Below are 19424 nucleotides of genomic sequence, written 5' to 3'. Positions count from 1 at the left end.
CCCGTCCATACATGCATTCTTGGATGAATTCCAGAATACGGAATAATTGCTGACGATAGATCATAGGACGGGTAAAGAAGAATGGCCGAGGGATACCAGTAGATTGGAAAAGAGGACCGGACAACCCCCTTCAATTCCATCAATCATGATCAGAAGGGAAATCATGGTGACATCAACCCAAAGCCAAGGTGCTGAATTTTGCAATCATATACCAGACTGCAATTTCGAAGGTGTATGTTGCTGGTGGACGCAATGTGCACCGTCGGAATGGTGAATTAGTGGCACCCGAGTCAGGATTATTTCAGGACATCTACAGACGACATCAAGAACGACGATTCGGTAAGGTCAAGTACTGGTGCTGAGGATGTCATCATGGGCAAGGCGATGTCGACGGTTTAGTTGAATTGGCTGAAATCGTGCTCTCTAGGCCTTTGGCGAATTCAAGGTTCGAAGGAGGTAGGAAGTAAGACGAAGTGGTGAAGTGATAAGTTAGAGTATTCGTCTGCAGTAACCCCAACCCTGGTAACTTACTCACCGACAGTGGTGGAGATATGGAGGCACGGGCTGTCCCCACAGCAGAATTGGTTGACTCCAGTCACAAAATTGCCCTGGAACTGCCCCGCACTCAACCTCACCACAAGTCCACAACCCTGCACGCCAGTTGAAGCAGCGAGAAGCTAGCTCAACCACAATCACACTATACCGTACGTAGCTGCTAAGGATTTAGGGGAATCTGGCTGCAACCCACACCCGACAAAAGGTAGTTCGAATGACCAAGCACATCACAAAACGACAACCAAAACCTTCGTTCCCGCCGCCCTCATGGCAAACGACCCCGCCGTCGCTCTCAACTCCCTCCTGCGAGGCGCCTCCATCCACGACCATGCCGAAGCGCTTGAGCTCGCAAGTGCCGCCGTGCGCGCTGCAAAAGGCCGTGGTGCCGCTCTCATCACGGCCCAACATACACGCGTGGTTGCACTCCTGAAGCTCGACCGCTTTGCTGATGCCCTACGCGCCATTGCCGAGGGCGGCGATGCCCTCGAGCAGACGTGCACATTTGAGAAGGCATATGCCCTCTACAAGACTGGGGATTTGGAAGGCGCAGAGGCGACACTAAGGAATGCTGGTGCTTCGGCGGGGAGGCATGAGAGGGGCCTGAAGCATGTTGCCGCCCAGGTCGCTTACCGGGCCGAAAAGTTCGACCGCGCCGCGGCCCTCTACCGTGAGCTAGGAGCCGATCAGGGCGCTGCCAAATACGGCGAGGAGAACGACCTGCGCATTAACCTGTCTGCGACGAACGCACAGCTGGAGTGGCAGGGTAAGGGCTGGGCAGTTCCTCAGGAGCAGAAGCAGCCAGCCAGGGAGGAGTTGGAAGCCTTTGAGACCGCATACAATGCAGCCTGTGGTTGCATCTCGCGTGGGGACTTCGCGAAGGCAGCTGTGTTACTCAAGAGGTCCAGGGATTTGTGCGAGGCGACCGAAGAACTAAGCGAAGACGAGAAGAAGGCTGAGCTTGTGCCCATTGTTGTGCAGCAAGCCTATGTCTACACAAAGCTTGGGAAACTGGACGAGGCTGCGAATCTCCAAAATTCCGTCATATTAACCGAGTAAGTCCATACGCTATTTCCAGTCCCTCCGCAGATTTCTGACACCAATGCCTAGTATCTCGGACGATTCAACCAAGCTTGTTGCTCAGGCTAACTCTCTAGTGCTCCAAGCCGAGCGCAATCCATATATGGCCCACCGGATGTCGGATTCCCTTACGCAAATTACAGGCAACGACCGTCTCTTTGAATACCAGAGCTCTATCCTGCGGCGGAACAAATACATCTTTGACCTGCAGATACAAAAGTTCTCCGGTGTCGAGAGGTCCACCTCCAAAGTCCTCTCTAGAGATTCCATTCCGGCTATCTCCAGTGCCAAATGCGATCTCGGAGCCCTGGAAGCCGCGGCTGCTTGCCAGCTGCAGACAGGCCAAGAAGCTCTGCGGCGTCTTCTTCCTTTACTCAAATCCAGACCAGACGATGTCGGCCTCATCCTGACCATCGTTCAACTCTATGTCAAATTGCGAAATCCCATCCCAGCCATCAATATTCTTGAGGCCTTTTTCAAGCGCCTCGAGGCTACCGCAACAGACGACCACGCTGATGTGCGCTTTGCGCCGGGCCTTGTTGCTCTCGCTGTATCACTTTACCGCACTCAGCGCCGGCATTCAGCAATTCGGGACGAACTTGCCAAGGCTGCGGCCCATTGGCAGAAGAAGACCGGCCCCGACTCCTCTGGCGCCGGCAACTCGCTCCTCCGTGAGGCGGGCATCGAGCTCCTGCGCTCTTCCCACCCAGCCGACCTTGCAGCCGCAGGGGAAGCCTTCTCACACCTCGTAGCCTCGCAACCCAATGATCGCACCGCAAAACTAGGTTTCGTAGCTAGCTTCGCGACAAGCGACTTTGCCAAGGTGCAGCCTTCTCTTGACATCCTCCCATCTGTCGAGCAGCTGACGCGGGGCGTCGACGTGGATGCCCTGCTCGAAGCGGGCGTTGCCGTGCTCCCGGCAGCGACCGGGCCCACTCAGGGCAAGAAGCGCCCTCTCGAGCAAGGCGAGACGGAGAGACAACAACAGCAGCCTGCCGCTAAGAAGCGCCGCAAGAGGAAGCTGCCCAAGTCGTACGATCCCAACAAGAAGCCAGACCCGGAACGGTGGCTCCCCCTGCGCGACCGCAGCAGTTACCGGCCCAAGGGCAAAAAGGGCAAGAAGCGCGCGGCCGAGGCAACGCAGGGCGGCATCGTGCGCGAAGAGGAGACGCTCGAGCTCGCTGGAGGCGCTGGATCCGTCAAGGTGGAGAAGGCGCCTACGGGGGGCGGCGGAGGGGGTGGCAAGAAGAAGAAGAAGGGGAAGAAATGAACGAGTACAATACCGACGTAGTTGACCCCTTGGAAATCAAATAAGACGTCAAAAACCAAGTCACTTGTTGACTAATTTACCAAGCCTTGCTGTTGCCGCTCTGACAACGGTTGACACGGCTCCTGGCCAGGCACGGCGAAGTACTCATAGGACTGCTCGAATAGTAATCTATCGCAAGGTAATACCTTATTCTACGCCAAAGAACCATACAAAGTACAAACCCGTATTGCGCCCTTGCAACCCACCCATTTGCCATTTCGCCCGGAACAAGCAAGACAACAATACTTCAGCCAAAGCCAACTGACAAGACTCAAGGGAAGGGGTCCGAGAGTGCCAGAACCCCGAGCAGATAACATAGGTAGGAAGGCTTTCTTTTCATAACAAACCGCCGACCTTTTCCCCCTCTCTCGCCCGCTGAGCTGTGTGCAGGGGAAGAGAAGAACGGAGCCATTTCTCCTCCACCTGCGATATATGCCCTTGAGCCACACCGCCGCAACCCGCAGCCACACCCACAACCACCCCACATCAACACGCAAAGAAAACACTTGTCGCTGTGATCTATCCCCAATTGGATCCCATCTACCAGAGTGACTGATCGCCCACCCGGTTGACTAGCCTTCATCTATCCGTCAAGCTCATGAGTTGAATTATCCATTCCTTCCTTATCCTGCCTCCGCCCCAGGACAACAAGCGCGGGGAACAAAACAGTAAGCAAGAGGAATCAACGTAGAAAACAATAAGGAGTGATTAAAAGAGAGTGTAAGGCTAACAAAAGAGGAAGATTTATTTCCCCATACCGCTCGCTAGTCATGAACCCCGAGGCCCCTCTCATCTGCCGTTGCAACCCCAAACCAGAATAGAACCCGCAGGACAAAGGATAATTAAGTAGAAGTGAGTGCGTGCATGCTGGAGGAATCTAGAGAGAGACAGAGAGAGAGAGGGAGGGATAGCCTGGCGGAGAAAACAACAAGGCCAAGAGCAAAAGAAAACCCCTAATGAAGCCCCGCAACGAACCGTTTTATGTAGGGTCAACCCAACCGCCCTTCGCTTTGCTTGATTCCCTCATCGCCGTCCATCCAACCGAACCAACCCATACCATACCCATACCATACCGAGTACCACGCCATCCCAGGCCGACCGAAACCACCCAAGCGAGGCAGAAAGACAAGAGATGCAGAACCAGAGACAGGATTGGGTTCGCTAACCTCTGAAACAGTAGTTCTGCGTTGCCGCATATAATACAACTGATATGCCGAGAAGGCAATCAAAGCAAAAAGGAAAGTCACAGAAGGGGATCAACTCCCACAACAGTGGCCGGGTTGCGGATGGTACTGCAGGCGAGAACTATGCATGCCGGTCATGCACTAACGGCCTGCAGAGGTGGACTCGGCAGCCTCTCCCCGTCCCCTTCCGGCACGCGCCTGCCCGGATCCCGATCCGGATCCCGATCCGCATCCGCCACGTGGTCAGCAATGTTTTCCCCAGGCGTCGCCTCGACAGGCGATGCAGGTGGCTCAGGGGTGAAAAACACGGTCCCGCGGCCCTCGCGGCTGGGCGGTGGGCTTAGATCGAGATATTCCACGGGCTCGCTCACACTCTCGCCGCTGTCCACTGGAGCAGCGGTGGGTTCCTGAACCAGCGCCTCTTCCCGTTCCTCGTCACCGTCAATAGGCGGTAGCGGTGTGCGCCTGCCCTCCGAGAAACTAATCGCGACATCGCTCTCCTCATCCGACGGCAGCGCCAAGTGGCCAGGCATGCCTCCGCCGGTTGCCCGGGCAGACGAGAACTTTCGGTGTAGCTCCCTGAAACTCCTCGCCGTGGCAGTGCTAGCGCTGGCCGCAGACTCTCGGTGCTCGCGGTCTGAGGTCGACTGCAGAGTGAGAATGGATTGGTAGTCAACAGTCTCTGACGGACCCGGGCGGCTGCTGGCCGAGTCCTCCCGCTGCATTCGGTGCGAAAGGCCCTGGATTTGCAGCTCATCGCCAAAGGTGATCACCGACGCCTTCTTCCCGTGCACCACAAAAGAGCCGGTACCTCGTGGCAGGACATCAGGAGTGTCGCGAGTGGTGTCGTCTGACCCGGGGACTGAGTCTCTGCCCTTGCGGTGGCGGTGATGGGATATGTGTCCGGCACCTTCCCGGAGTGTGCGTTGCAGGCTGCGACGAATCTTACTTCGTTCAAGCCGGTCTGCCGGAGTGCCGCTGGAACCGCGCTCGCGCCGTTCGGGTGTTTCTCCCGCATCCAACCCACCGTTGGAGCCTTTTGGTTCGGAAGTTCTTGAAACTTCGGGCTCGAGCAGACCGGCCTGTGCCAACAAGTCACGCTCATCCGCATCCTCATCTTCTGGTTCTTCGAACTGGGGCTTCTCCGGAGAGGGAGAAGAACCGGCCCCATTCCTCGGCGGTGTTACTGGAATCGACCCTTTCGACGAAACTGCTGTGGAGACAGACCCCTTTCTCAGACTATCACGGTCAATCGACAGGCCCGGTACTCCCCATGCGCTCTCGTGCGCACTGGGGCCAGCTGTTGTTGCGCTTGTAGGGGGCGTTTGGAAAACCTCCGTCACGGGCGAAGAGTCACCGTCAGACTTTGCATGTGTGGCTGATGCATCTGTCTGGGAAAGTTGACCGGGAGATAGTGAACCCTTCTGAACCCCTGAAACCTGACCCACGGAGAACTCCTCCCGGGTTATTATAGACTTCGCGGGGGACTCAACGGCCGGGTCCACGGGTAGGCCGAGAAGCTGACGCTCTTCGTCGAGATCCATCTGCAAAATGTCGCGGTGGCACCTTAATTTCCAAATCTCCATCCGTGTCCATTTCACCTTGGCCGCCATTCTGGCAGCGGACAGTAACATTTGGTCGCGAGTCTTAGGTGACACCGGGGCCAGGATCTGCAGATGCCTCGAATTCCTAAGTTGAGACTCAAGAGTTGCCTCAGCTTCCTTTAACTTCTCGTTGGCGTCGGCAATCTTTTGGAACATGAGAGTCCTCCGGGACGTTATCATGTCCTGCGCCATCTTGTGATCTATCCGGCTGCGCGAGACCGTCACCTCACCCGAAGGCGTCTGAATGACTTGGACGTTGTCGCCCTCCAGTCGCCTGATGGCTCGCCGCCCTTGTCCATCGTAATTCCCTCCAATGACGCCGCGCATTCGGACCCCTGTGGTTCTGAAGGCAGCGGCATAGTTGAGTTTCGCGAGCCAGTCATTCATGTCATCGTCATCCTCGGCCAAGAGGACTTCTTCAACGTTGCCATGCCTGACATACAAAAAGGCGTGTTTGTGCTTGGTGTAAGTCGAGTCCATCAAGGCCACTGCACCATCGGTTGACATCAGAGCATCAGGCTTAAACTGGTCAAGTGGCGGTTTGAAGATACACGGATCCCCATCATGGCCCTTCCTAAGGTGGTCTTTCTGTTGGTGCATCAGGTGCTTGATCCATGCGGTGTTGCGGAAAAAGTATAATTGGGCACTGGTGAGTATTGCGCCCCACTCCTGCCAGGGAGATCTTGTCTTCTTCTTCTTCGCCTCCTTTCTCCATAACAAGCCGACCTTGGTGATCTTGATATCCACGATACCCGGATGAGCTTCGTCCGGGTTGGTGGCCGTCTTCTCGGTCATGAAGGCATCGGGCCGAGATCTCGCCGAAACTATCTGCAACACCCCAGTCTTGAAGAAGGTTCTTTGGAGCTCCTTTATGTTCAAGGTCTTGGCTGTTCCGAGATAGCTGTAAGGGTCATCCAGTTGCATTACCTCTTTCAGATTGGGCCTCAACAGGTCTAACTTGTTATCGAGGATGAGCGTGTACGGGTCGACCGGCTCCTTCGAGACCCTCTTTGCCGGATCGGGGCCGCCATTGAGAAATAGTGGCTTCTTCCGCGCCTTATGTCCAACGATCCGATCACCGTGGATGTCCAAATCGTCTTCGACATGGATGAATGGCGTGTAAGTGATATTGTCGTAAAACACTTCCAGTATCTCATTGGCGATGCCCTCCCCTTGAGTATTTTTCAAGTAGTCGGCTTTTTGCATTTTGTGCTTGTTGTTCTTGTTGAACACGTCCGTGTGGAGGATCAGGAGGGAAAAGGCAATGAAATAGGCTTGATCCGGGGAAGAGTAAATCCCGGGGTTGCATTCGTGATAACGGTTTGCAAACGCCTGTAGGAAGCGGTCGATCTGTTGGGTCTCTTTCGGAAGCTCTGCTTCCATGAGCAGCTTCCTGAGAGCCATGTCCATAGGATCGCCGAAGAACATGAATCCCCGCATATAACTCCGGAGCACCGATTGTAGGAACGGCTCGGTACTTTTGGAGAGGGCTGCCGCCACTACACTGCGGCTGGCGACTTCCAACAGACGCTCCAGATACTTAGCCGGTGTGTCGTCTTCACGGCGTTCTGGTAGAACGATGGAGTCCCTAGGCAGTTGAAGAGAATTGTTCTTTGAGGCGCTGGAACAGGGCGTGGCAGGACTTAGTGAACCTTGCCGGGTTGCCATCATGTCGGAGTTTTGCCTGAGTCGGCTCAGGCCCAGAAGATCGCCAAAGCTCCTGCGGCCTGTGGAAATCGATGTTCTAGTCGTGGGAGGAGCCAAATGTTCATCGACAGACTCCCTGGGTGAATTTCTTCCTAGAGAGCTCATCGTGGAAGACCGGCCTCTCCTGTGGGCAAAACTTCGGGTCGGCGAGGACTGCCCAGACTGCCTCGAACTGGGTCGAAACAGTGCGGTTGCCGGAGACGCGGCGGTTTTCGAAAGCATAGCGACGGCCTGGTTCTGGGGAGGCGGAGTTGTGACACCATTCCTTGTGCGCGTGCTCGACGGTGTCGGGGTGAGCGACCGATCCGGGGCGGCAGACATCGGCACAGCGGATGACGAGCTAGAAGCCGTTGCGTCCTCCGTGAAGGAAGGTTTGCTCCTCGGCTGGAGATGAGAGATTGGGAATAAGGGTTCGGGCTGCCTATGTTTTCGGCGCGGAAATCTGAAGAAGGTCGTTGCTGAGGGTTGTGTTTGGGTGGACGTTGTGCTGCCTCCATACACCCTGTCCCCTGAACTCGCATCGGATCTGGACGACTCCGAAAGCCTGGTCGAGGGCAGGGCGAGGGACGAAGCGCGACTATCGTAGTGGGCTGGAGGCGTATGGGCCTGCGAGGATGACGGCCGCGGAGGCTCGTCAGAAGACATGCTTGGTTTGCCCCCGGTAACCTCCTCCGGGACGCGAGAAACACGGTCGCCTGCCTTCCCTGTCACTCGACTGTTCACTCCATCGGTTGACTCGGCCCTAGTAAGCTCGCCTGAGCGGCGAAGGCGCGCTGCAAAGTTGATCCGGGAAGGTTTCTTTCGAGGTGCGAGGGAATTGAATGTCGGTGCGGTCGTTATGATTTCGGGCGCTGCATCTTTTTGTGTTAGCTAAAGCCATTGCGACTAGAAGGAGCCGGGTTCGCCCAATGCGACTGGGGGGGCCACATACGGCGCGGTACAGGGGGTGGTTTTTCTGCTGCCGCATGGAGTTTCGCCTTGGTCGCCAGCTGAGAGTCTGACGCATTACGGAACCTCAGCATGGAAAAACGGCGGTGCCTCTGTGTCTCATCCGGGGGAGTGAGCCCGGGTGCCTCGCCGCCATCAGCTGCAACCGGAGCGGCACGAGTGGAAGCGACGGAAATGCTATCTCGGGGAAGTTCGGCAGGAGAGGCGGGAGGATTGACGGACGGGCCATCTTCTGCTACCGATGCCAGGGCGGGTAGATCGGCTGATGACTCGGAGCGGAAGGGCGGCTGCTTTAGCACGGGCACAGCGAGACCATCAAGCAGCGAGTGACGCCGCATGTCGGTCTCGCTGGCCATGTTGCCACGGCGTCGTAAGAACGGCATGGCTATACGTGTGTGCGATCGTCATAGTCCATGGGAGATGCGGCAGACACGGAAACAATGAGTCGCCGTTGCGGAGCTGTGCACGTTGAGAATGACGGACAAGTAATCGTCTCGGCCTTGTTCAATATCAGGCCTCGTCTCTGGCAGGGAGTGTGTGTGATGTGAGATGGTAAAAGAGTGAATTGACGTCTCGCAAAATCGCAAACCCTGGGTGGCCGTAGTGTGATGGACGTCTGTGGGATGCAGTCGGGTTACGGGTAGAGTTGTACCGTGTTCAGATCGCGGTAGGACGAGATTGAGGGGAAGGTTGAAGATTCATGTTGGGAAGGTTCAGGTTGAGCTCACTCTTCCCGTTCCCAGGGGCCCAGTCGCTGAACTTGGGCAAGCGACACTGCCGTAGGGCCCGTGTGGAGGTGGGCTGCTGTGGGTCTAGGACTGGTCAGCTCCTTCCAAGCTGAGCACCGCTCGGCGCCCCACCATGCGCCGATTACGTTATGCAGTTAGTGATGACGAGAGAAATCACTGTACAAGAATAACTCCTTCATTGTGAACACGAACACCAACCCCTTTTCTTGTATCACGATCTATAACCTCAAAAATCACTGACTCGAAGTACTGAGGCAGCAGCTGCCTATCCAAAGTTCTCCACGGATACATTAGCGACTCATTTTTCATGGCAGTATTTCTCCATTCTACTTGCTATCACTAGTATTGTAGAAGTACCTGGCCACCTCAAAATCAAAGAGAAACTGTCATCATCTTACCAGGGCCCTGCGGGCAAGGGCTTCTCTACAAGAGCACCGAGTCCCTGTCGTCCAACCGTGGCCCATGGTACCGTTTACTCGCGTACCAGATCCAGTTTCCAAACGTGAACAGAGCCGCGATGCCCAGGACGGCACAGGCATAATCTAAACAAAGGCAAAACACGATCAGTTTTCTTCAAGCCGCCAATGGCGCAAGGGATGGCGACTCACTCATATTGCTTGCCGTAACAGGAAGCTGAACCGGCAAGGTGTAGAACACGAGCGCCACTAGTCCGTGGACGATGGTTAGTGCGTTGGCGACAAAGCCTACAGCGCTGGGGAGTCTGAATCTTCCTTTCTGGCCGTGCGGTGAGAGGATCTTGTCGACGGCTCTCTGACCCCCGAAGCGATATCCTAGAATGAGCGCGGCGGGAATTCCAAAACTTAGTTGTTGAAGGATCAGGCCCGTGCCGAGCAATGCGTTGAATGCGGACGTGGACCCCAGGTAGACGCAACCAAGAATGAAGACCAATGCGCAGTTGACCAGCAGAGCCCAAACGGGAACTCCGAGTTTCGAATGGATGCGGCTTAGCCGGTGAGAACCCACGAGGGCATCGTCGCGAGCGAAGCACCACAGTAGGCGGCTGGCCGTCTGGAGGATTCCGATTACGGCGAAGCAGGCGCACACCAGAAGGATGAAGAGGAAGATAATGGCGGCGGCAGGGCTGGAGACAGCTTGGAGCCATACTTCAAATACAGGGAGGCTAGATGAGATGCGAATTAGTGAATGGAACAATGTGGTTCCAAAGAAGTGCCACGATGGAGAGGAGAGGGGAGTCTCTGGGGGAAAGTGGGCGAGGGTAGGGCCTTACGGAGAAGCCAGGACTGCGTCAAAGTCGTTGTAGGAGTAGGTCATGGCCACAGCGAAGGCAAAGGCCGTCACAAAACCGATGGTCACGGTAGAGATAAGGGCCCACGGAACAGCCATCGCCGCGTTGGTGCACTCTTCAGCAATGTGGATGGCTCCATCGAGGCCAGAGTAGATGAAGTTGGCATTGACAAGGCCGGTGAGGAATGCAATCCCGTCCGAAGGCCAGCCCGTCGTGTTGATGAAGGTGCTCCAGACGAACTCATTGGGCTGCTTTGGCTGGGCCCTAGCCAAGCAAGTCACGGTGATGACTAGGATGCCAGCAATGGAAACGACAACTGTTTTGTGGCAGGCAAAAACCCGGCTGTTAGCTCCCATACTACTAGTAGTATGCATACTGGGACGGAGTTGATCACGCAATGGCGGTGCTTACAGCCAACATCATAGATCCACGCGGTGCGCTTGATGAGCAGAATGTTGTATCCGGTAAAGGCAACATTGACGGCTTGATACATGAGAAACATGTGCCACCGCTGTGACACGTAGGTCGGATCCAGGTAGGTAACCAGCGCTGTTATCATCTGCGGGATGGTGATGGCACAGCCTGCTGCCAGTGTGATCCAGCCAAAGACGTTGAGTGAGCCGCAGCAGTAACTCTGTGGGCGGCGAAGGATCGACGGTATCATTGTCAGTGACCCAATTCTCCTTGGATAGAAATGATGGTAACGTATTTACGAGAGAAACTCACCAGAGCACGGCTCAGTCTCTTGGGGGCCAAGATGCTCGTGTAGTGGTACTGGCCACCGGACGTGGGATAGACAGATGCGATCTCGGCCATGGAGAGCGCGCATGCTTCCCCCAGAACGAATATGAGAACAATGCCATACAGCAATGTGACGGGGCCTCCGGACGCGATGGATATGGCCAGCGTTGCTGCGGCGGCCGCCCAGCTGTTGCATATGTTCCAGCCCATGGCAATCACGGCCAGAATCCCCATGTCCCGTGTTGTCTGCGGCTCGAGACCAAGACGGGAGATGTCGAAGTCTTCAACCTGTCCAACATTATGGGAGCCAGCTTTCAATGAGCCAAGATATCAGCAAACAGGGCTCGTAGCCGAATAAGTATTCGAGAATGCCCGGGACTCGGGGGCGAGAAACGTACTCTTCTCTAACTGGATTGTATCATCCACGCTCCTGGGCTTCTTTGAGCGGTCACTCGAGACGACCTCTCTTCCGAATTCTTTGGCCATTTCGAAAGTCCAGACACATAAACTCAAGTAATGGAGCTGGGCCAAGGGAGTTGACAAGCTATATGTCGTCCGCCACGACCGTTGCCACAACGGTCTCGTCTCCTCGCGGCCATCGTGGGGGGACGAAGTAGAGGCGCCGTCACTTTAATAGCTGAATGGCAAGTATGTACTGTATATGGCCAACTCGTAGGTTGCGAGCTTATCACTGAACTCTGTGAAGCAGGTTGATAGTACAGATAGCAGACTTGAGTTGCAGTGATAAGGGGAGCGAGTTGTGATTTCAGGGTACGGTACTGAGGCAATCCGCAACTGGTTTTCGCGGGGTAGAAAGCGCTGAATTCCCGATTGCCCATATGCCGGAAGGCTCAAATTCTGATAGTATCTATTGACAGGGTTGCGAAGTGCAGGTGTGCGTGAGCGGCTTGGGTTGGAATGGCCAAGTGGGCGTGGCCTTATCGGGCAGACTTCCTAAAGCGGACATAAAAGTGAGAGGACTCTTACCAAGTGGGTGTTGCCGCTGGACGGATTTGAGATGGCAGGCCGCGCGTAAGGGTGCTCTTATCAAGGCCACTCGAACCGGTTGCTTCCGATTTTGACTTTATCTTCCAGCACATCCCCAAACAAACAAAAGGAGTGAGAAGATGTAGGATGGATGGGCCGACACAGGCATCCCACTGACTGACCAATCCCAGAATGGCAGGAAGATCGAGTTATGCTGTGGAGGATAATGGATACATGAGCGATTGTGCTCCTTGTGCCCAAGTGTCCAGTGAGAGGTACTTAAGCGTAGTTATATGCCTTCGTCCATCGATCCAAGATGCCTCATTCATCCTGAAGACTTGACAGCGTGAAGTACTATCGCTGCGCCCGACAGTCGAACCTCAAGAGTCTTTGGAACTTCTCGTCCGCCATTGCCCGTTGCCCTGCCAGTAGCTCTCATTTATACGTCATTGCCACAGGCCCCGACTTCGAAAAGCTTCGATTGCACGCGGCAGCAATAGAGCCAGAATGGAAAATCCTCCTGGAGACACCGGCCGCGACGGGTTCCAATGGACCAAGGAAACCGGCCTTCAAGCCGGGGTTCCCTCGCTTGGTGTTATCCTGCCACCGTCCAACCTGCCATCCGATGACACGGCCAACTCGGACACATTTGACGTGATTGTCGTTGGCGGCGGGTACACGGGCCTTACAGCAATCCGCGACCTCACCCTAGCCGGACACAAAGTGCTCCTCGTCGAAGCGCGGGATCGGATTGGCGGCCGCTCTTGGTCCTCCAACATTGACGGCTACCCGTACGAGATGGGCGGCACTTGGGTCCACTGGAACCAGCCCTTTGTCTGGCGCGAGTTGTTCCGCTACGGCCTGTCGACGAAGCTCGAGATCTCAATGGTGACCGAGGGAGGCTTGAACAAGTGCTTCGTGGATATGGGCACGAGGAGAGTTGAGATGGGCCATGACAAGGAGGTAGGTGAAACCATGTGACATATTTGGACGCTGGGTGCTTACAACAGCATTTCCTTGTCTCTGCAGGATCTCCTCTCCGAGTCAGCGCTCACGAAATATGTCGATGTCGACGGACACTTGGCTCGGACCGTGATCCCTTTTCCCCATGATCCGCTCTACAACAAGGAAGCAGTTGCCCGCTACGACGCAATGACCATGGCGGACCGCCTGGACGAGATCGCGGACGAGCTGACTCCGGTGGAACGCAACATGCTAGAACAGTTTCTGTCCATAACGTGCGGCAGCAGCCGGTTCGAGGACGCGTCTTTCTTCGAGGTGCTTCGTTGGTGGGCCTTGATGAACTACAACTATACCGACTTCATCGCGCTCGGCCTGACGTACAAGCTGCGGGCCGGACAGTCGGCGCTGGCGCGCAGCTTTTTCGACGAGGCTCTTGCGACAGAGAAGCTCAGGTACGCCTTTGACTCGCCCGTCAGCAAGATTGTCGACCAGGGCGGGGTCGTCGAGGTGACAACGACGGCCCGTGACGGTTCCGGCACCGCAGCCACTTTCCGTGCCCATCGCGTCATCTGCACCGTGCCGCTCAACGTGCTCTACAAGATCGACTTTTCGCCGCCGCTGGCACCGCTCAAGACGGAAGCCTCCAAACTCGGGCACGTCAACCAAGTCACCAAGATCCACGCGGAGCTAGCCAACCCGGAGCTGCGATCAGTTGGGGCCTTTTCTTTGGGCAAGCTGACATACGGGTTCGGCGACGGGACCACGCCGGCGGGCAACACGCACATGGTGGCGTTTGGGAGCTCGCAAGCCGGGCGTCATCTGCAGCCCGAGGAGGACATGGAGGAGACGTTGCGGGCGTGGCGGCGTCTTATCGGCAGAGATGACGTGGACATCCGCCGGGTCGTGTTCCACAACTGGCACAAGGACGAGTTTGCTCAGGGCGCCTGGGAGTGGCTGCGGCCAAACATGTCGCTCAAGTATCTCGACGAGCTGAGGAAACGGCACGGCAATGTCCTGTTTGGCAGTGCCGACTGGGCGCTTGGCTGGAGAGCTTTCATCGACGGCGCCATTGAGGACGGCGGCAGGGTGGCTAAGGAGGCATCCGACGAGATTCGCGCCTTGCGCCGAAGCAATGTGGTGGTTCCTGGAATTAACGGGTTGAGTTTTTGAGAGTCAAGGCAGTTTGGCCATTCTCAAATCGAATTTGGCAGACTGTTTGCTTGGTAAACCACTTCTGGAGGTTTGGATGGTGTACCTAGTTAGCAATAGCAAGCTTGGATGCCGTGTACTGAGACAACAGTGGTGAGAAGTGTTTGCAAGTTTCTTGAGGGAGTGTAAGGACAGGCGATACTCGGTGAGGTTTATCAGTATGTGATGATTATTACAGTGCTCTTACCTATTCGCAGCCTGGGCGAGGTAGGTGATGTGATGCCTTGCGGGTCTGTTACAATACGGAGCGATACAGGTATGTGTTGAAACTTTACGTTACATATCTGTAATTACGAAGTAATTCTGTGTTAGCATTCCCAAGTGCCGATAAGAAACCTCGGCTCTCTTGCTGGAAGCTTCATCGCCAAACCAATGGGCACATCACGTTCTTATCTCTCATTGCTTCCCACACATGACCAGGGCAGTCATCAATGGATACCTTGGCTATCAACGCACAGCTGAAGTTGCTGAACACTTTCCCCGACCCACATCTCACTGGAAAACACTACCGGCCTCATGGTATTCCCGGCTCGCCGCATGGTGGCGGCCTACATCCACTTGCGGAGGCGCGGAGAGGCTATGTATTGGACAATACATCCTGTACAATAACCTTAACGAGTCGTTTCTTAGGTGTATGTAAGCTCTGTTGAGCTCAGCCTCTACCTAGATTACCTTAGTACCTTACTTCGCTTATCTGCTCTTCCGGTGGCCGTCCGGTCCTTCCATGTCGATATAAGTGTGCCGATGGAACAACCGAAGAAAAGAAAGAGCAATGGTAGGTGCTGTGCTATACAGTGTCTATAAGTAGCCCAGGCATTTGGCTTCACCCCGTACAGTCATGCTTTTCTCTCAGCTCAGCTGGCTTGGTGAATGCAGTCGGTGCTGATCATATTAAAGGATGCTACAACTGCATGAAGAGGCGGATCACCTGCGATAAGTCGCAGCCACACTGCCAGAAATGCATCAAGAAACATATCCCGTGCCCTGGGTACGGCGTCAGGTATCGATTCGCCAAAGCCAAGGGGCCTCTGGATACTGGCACCACATCTACAGCGCACACTCCCAGCAGTAGCAAGTCATCTGCTCACTCATCATCACCTACGAGAGACAAGCTGAGATGGGTCCAATGCTATTCGGGCACCGGACAGGCCAAATCTACTAGTACTAGTAGTATTACTAGTAGTAGTACTTCTCATGTTGTCGGCTCTGCATCGACAACGCGGTCCGTCTCGGTACTTTGCGATACCCCAAAACCAACGAGCGTCAAGGGAGCCTGGCCATATCCTCCGGAGGGCTTAGAAAGGGGAAGCCCGTGTTGTACAGGCGAGTCACAACAGCTGTCAGCACATTCACATCCTGAACCGCCTCACGTATCGCTATCGACCGGTGTCACGTTGCCCCCGTTGCTGGCGGCGCAGGACAAGACTGTCCGACAGCTGTTTGATCACTGTAAGAAAGCCATCAAACTGCCATGGCCCACCTGCCCACCGTCCAAGGAAACCTACATTGAGGGAAACAAACTGACCAAAACATAGTCGCCAATCATGTGTCTCCGGCCATGCTCATGTTTGACGACGAGGCCAACGGCTACCGATACGAGATCCTTCCTCTGGCGCACGTCGATCCCGTGGTTCGGCGGGCCGTCTGCGTCGCCGCCGCGTTCCACTTGTCGAGCAGAAGGCCTGAACTGCGTGAGCCAGCCGAACGAGGCAGGGGCGCCATCATACGCAAACTGCGAGAGACGGCGCCGCAGAGCACTACCCAGCTAATGCTCGACGAACGCGCCTGGGCCGTGGTGCTGTTGCTGACCGTTGCCGACCTGGTCGTCGGCCATGAACATGTCATGCTGCTGTACAGGATGTTGAGTTGCTTTATGAGTTCCTGGAGTAGCAGCGCAAAGAATGCGCGGGATGGAAAGCCGGCATCCAGCCTCGGTGCCTTTTTATACTACCAATCCCATCTGTAAGTTGGAGTTCCGTATCCCAGTGGCCGAGAAACCGTCGAGTCATACTAGAAGAGGCCATGTCAATACCACATCAAACAAGCAAAGCAACTAACTGCTGGCTCCGCAAACTGTATGTAGCATCTCCTTCTTCGCCCGTCCAGCGCTAGCTGAATCCGGAGCGGTGGAGAGCTTCACCCAGGTCCTGGACGCGCCCCTGACGAGCATTGAGCGGTACGCGCCTCGCCAGCGGACAGCGACGTCGACGTCGACAAGCCCGCAGGTTGCGAACATGAAGCGCAGCGCATTGCATGTCCCAGGCCGAGGCGGCGTTACAACAGCAAAAACAACCAGCTCACTCCCTTCAACTTCTTCTCGCAGCCCCTCAGCAGCAAAAGAAGATAGCGTCATGGCTTACACGATCTCGCTTCACGAGAGCATAATGCGCTGCGCCGTGGAGATGTACATTCTCCGGGCCCGGTCGGACGACGACTCGTCGCCCGAGGGCTGCTGCTCCCAGGGGCAGGGGCAGCGACGCCTCCTGAATCAGGCGTACCATGACGCGGCCGCCGCTCGGACGGCTCACCTGCGTGCTTTGTTCGAGCGGCTGGACCTGTCGGCTGCCGGTGCTCACATTGTTGTCTGGCCGGCCTTTGTGGGCGCCGCCGAGGCTCTGAGCCAGGAGGACCGCGACTTTTTCGTGGCTGTGCTGAAGAGAATCGCCCATGAGACGGGCTATGGGAATGTCTTGCGGGGTTTGGCGGTACTGCCGTCGTTATGGGAGAGAGACGTTCGAGAGAGGTGGACTGCCACGTTGCCTAGTCTTGGGGTTCTGGTTATGTAAAGGCTTAACCCGTGGCTTTCCCTTAGGAAAGCGGAATAATATAGCTTTTCGTAAGGCTCAAGATCAATAATTGGGCCTGGCACGCACGTCCGTACGTCAAGTGGTATTTGGAAGTGTAGATAAGGGGCCAAGGCTTGCTCCCAATTCCACGCCTTCGATTGTGACCGACAAGCCCTCCTATTTGATATGTGTGGTCTGTTTGGCACCTACGTACCTCTCTATGTATACCTAGGTATGCATGCAAAAATGTCACAACAGCACGAAGCCACCTCCAGCCTAGGTACCCCATACCTGATTGAACGCCGTTCGCCGTATCCAAATCGCCAAAGCCATTGGTTTATCCCCTCCGCTTGTTCTAAAACGCCCCTTCCCACTACTTTCGTCTTCTCAGGTCCCTCCACTTGTCGGATGAGGGTTGAGATGGTTGAGATGCAAGTCTCTCTATCCCGTTGTTACCAAGGAGATAATCTCCAAGATACTTCAAAGCATTGAGCGTCTCCTCCCCAGTTGGGACGATGTAGTCACTTGGCAGCAAGAACCCATAGCTTCCAGTATCTCTCAGCTTGATTTGGTAGCTATACCTGGCATTAAGCTCATCTGAAAACAACTGTCAGTCACCCGGCGTGGTGTTTGAGGGAAATGGTGAGACTCACGATAGAACCAATCGATTGCTGAACCGCCACCAGCTTCAATACGAGCACCAGAATCACTCGCGCGCTCGGCACGAGCTACCGCGCCCTCGCACGCGGACATGACGCCATAAGACTCTCCGTTTGAGAGCCGGATGGCTTTGGCCAGGCCAATGGCCAGTTCTTCCAGATTCTCCAGGTTGGGGGGTTCGACCGAGCAGGTGTGCGAGTAAGGAAACAGCACCTGCTGAGAGTACGAGTGCAAATCGATGAATGCCGCAAACTTGGTCCCGTTCTCCGTCTCGTTCTTTGCCCATTTTGCCAGCTCTGATGCCTCCACGGCCTGGAAGGGCTCGTCGCCGCCATAGCTTTCGGAGCATGGGTCGGTTTCGTGCTCGAGGGCGCCCCAGGCGTAACCAAAGGCATGGTCAAGATCCAGGCCACGGCAGAAGCGCATCTTGGTCAGCTGTCTTGATTTGCGCCATAGTCGGTTCGTCTGCCACGTGTATTCGTAGCCGTCTGGGTTGAGCACGGGTACAAAAACCAAGTCGAAACGTTGCAAAAGCTTGGTGAGCATCGGCTCCTTCTCATATGATGTGACGATGGACCATAGTAGGTAATTAACAGTGCTGGTTGAAATCCATTCGCGGCCATGTAGACCTCCGGTAACGAGGATGGTTTGCCTGGGTGCCGCGGTTGGGCCACTGCTATTGGGGGCACTGAGGCGCATTGCATATATGTCTCTGCCTTCGTATGATTTTCCAACACTTGTCATTTCCGCAATTGATGGGAACATGGCTTCGATAAGGCGCATCCAGCTCGTGATGACCTGGGCAGGTTAGCCAAACGAAGGGCGGAAGGCGACGAAGAGCAACGTACCGGCAGGGTCTGGTAGTTGCTAAAGAACACATTGCCCACGCCGTCCAAGGAGGTCCTCATTTTCGCCGCATCAGCCGTGCTTGATTCAAATTGGGACATCTCAACTGCCGCTGAAGGGTAGGTCCTCCATACCGCGGCGGCAACGTCCGGGATAAGGACGGAGGATTGTAGCGACTTTGGCAGTAGCGCCATGAGCGGCGAAACATCGCGCTTGTCTAGCCTTATATCGACATAGTCGGGTGTGAAAGCCCAGACGTCGAGGAGCATTTGTTGGGCGGCTGCGGCGAGCGCGCCCTCCTCGTCCGAGTTGGTCACATTGAAACGGACCACAACGTCATTCCGGTAGAGCGCCTGTAGTCCTGCACCTGGTCTTGGGCCTTCAGTCCTGATCGGGGGCTTCCCAAAGACTACCTCAACCGCGCTGTCGCGTAGCCATTTTAGAAATGGGTAGGCAGGGCCGGTGCTGTCAGGTCGGTGGTTTCGCTCAACAAGGGACGGTTGGATCTTCGCAGCATCGACCGCGACACAGCCAAAGGCAAGGGCAAGAGCGAAAGCGACAGGCAGTGCATTTAGTAGCCTTAATAGCAATCGCATCTTCGAGTGTCATGTAGTGCAACGACAGAACGCAGCCGGGAGTGATGGAGGGAATCCCAAGGCAGAAGAACCTGGCCGGCGAGCATTGCCACTGCTCGGTGACGATGGGACCGAGCTCACAGAGTCACAGCTAGGTCGTGTGGAATGTGGAACCTGCAAAGAGAACCGCCGGGCTGCTTGCCAGAAGTGGGTTAGCTGGAACAGCTGACCGCCAGCTGCCGCTGCGTTTACGTATT

At 55.5% G+C, this 19424-nt stretch overlaps 6 protein-coding genes across 6 annotated transcripts; 3 read left to right on the top strand and 3 right to left on the bottom strand.

Moving 5' to 3' along the window:
- The first annotated feature begins 644 nt into the window (after nt 1–644).
- Nucleotides 645–2979, top strand: N656DRAFT_735366 (uncharacterized protein). The gene is made up of 2 exons (XM_064812713.1): nt 645–1607; nt 1663–2979. The coding sequence occupies exons 1-2, from the start codon at nt 823–825 to the stop codon at nt 2900–2902; spliced, it is 2025 nt and encodes a 674-aa protein (XP_064668273.1). The 5' UTR covers nt 645–822; the 3' UTR covers nt 2903–2979.
- A 1280-nt stretch (nt 2980–4259) lies between these two features.
- On the bottom strand, nt 4260–8740 carry N656DRAFT_799831 (uncharacterized protein; the record flags this gene model as incomplete). The annotated part of the gene is made up of 2 exons (XM_064817926.1): nt 4260–8287; nt 8368–8740. The coding sequence occupies 2 exons, from the start codon at nt 8738–8740 to the stop codon at nt 4260–4262; spliced, it is 4401 nt and encodes a 1466-aa protein (XP_064668272.1).
- Nucleotides 8741–9556: 816 nt separating this feature from the next.
- On the bottom strand, nt 9557–11627 carry N656DRAFT_770004 (amino acid transporter; the record flags this gene model as incomplete). The annotated part of the gene is made up of 6 exons (XM_064813742.1): nt 9557–9675; nt 9742–10274; nt 10383–10716; nt 10812–11034; nt 11127–11452; nt 11540–11627. The coding sequence occupies 6 exons, from the start codon at nt 11625–11627 to the stop codon at nt 9557–9559; spliced, it is 1623 nt and encodes a 540-aa protein (XP_064668271.1).
- Nucleotides 11628–12635: 1008 nt separating this feature from the next.
- On the top strand, nt 12636–14261 carry N656DRAFT_790934 (monoamine oxidase; the record flags this gene model as incomplete). The annotated part of the gene is made up of 2 exons (XM_064816925.1): nt 12636–13091; nt 13158–14261. 2 exons carry the CDS (start codon nt 12636–12638, stop codon nt 14259–14261), a joined length of 1560 nt encoding a protein of 519 aa, XP_064668270.1.
- Nucleotides 14262–14544: 283 nt separating this feature from the next.
- Nucleotides 14545–17157, top strand: N656DRAFT_198285 (uncharacterized protein). The gene is made up of 4 exons (XM_064808851.1): nt 14545–15075; nt 15198–15749; nt 15836–16262; nt 16435–17157. Exons 1-4 carry the CDS (start codon nt 15045–15047, stop codon nt 17084–17086), a joined length of 1662 nt encoding a protein of 553 aa, XP_064668269.1. The 5' UTR covers nt 14545–15044; the 3' UTR covers nt 17087–17157.
- Nucleotides 17138–19418, bottom strand: N656DRAFT_781478 (uncharacterized protein). The gene is made up of 3 exons (XM_064815589.1): nt 18595–19418; nt 17740–18544; nt 17138–17683 (listed from the first exon to the last, which is right to left on the bottom strand). Exons 1-3 carry the CDS (start codon nt 19186–19188, stop codon nt 17460–17462), a joined length of 1623 nt encoding a protein of 540 aa, XP_064668268.1. The 5' UTR covers nt 19189–19418; the 3' UTR covers nt 17138–17459.
- Between the last annotated feature and the right edge of the window lie 6 nt (nt 19419–19424).

This window comes from Canariomyces notabilis, assembly GCF_033297395.1.
Source record: "Canariomyces notabilis strain CBS 508.74 unplaced genomic scaffold N656scaffold_18, whole genome shotgun sequence".
Taxonomy (NCBI): Eukaryota; Fungi; Ascomycota; class Sordariomycetes; order Sordariales; family Chaetomiaceae; genus Canariomyces; species Canariomyces notabilis.
This window is presented reverse-complemented; position numbering and strand designations above follow the sequence as displayed.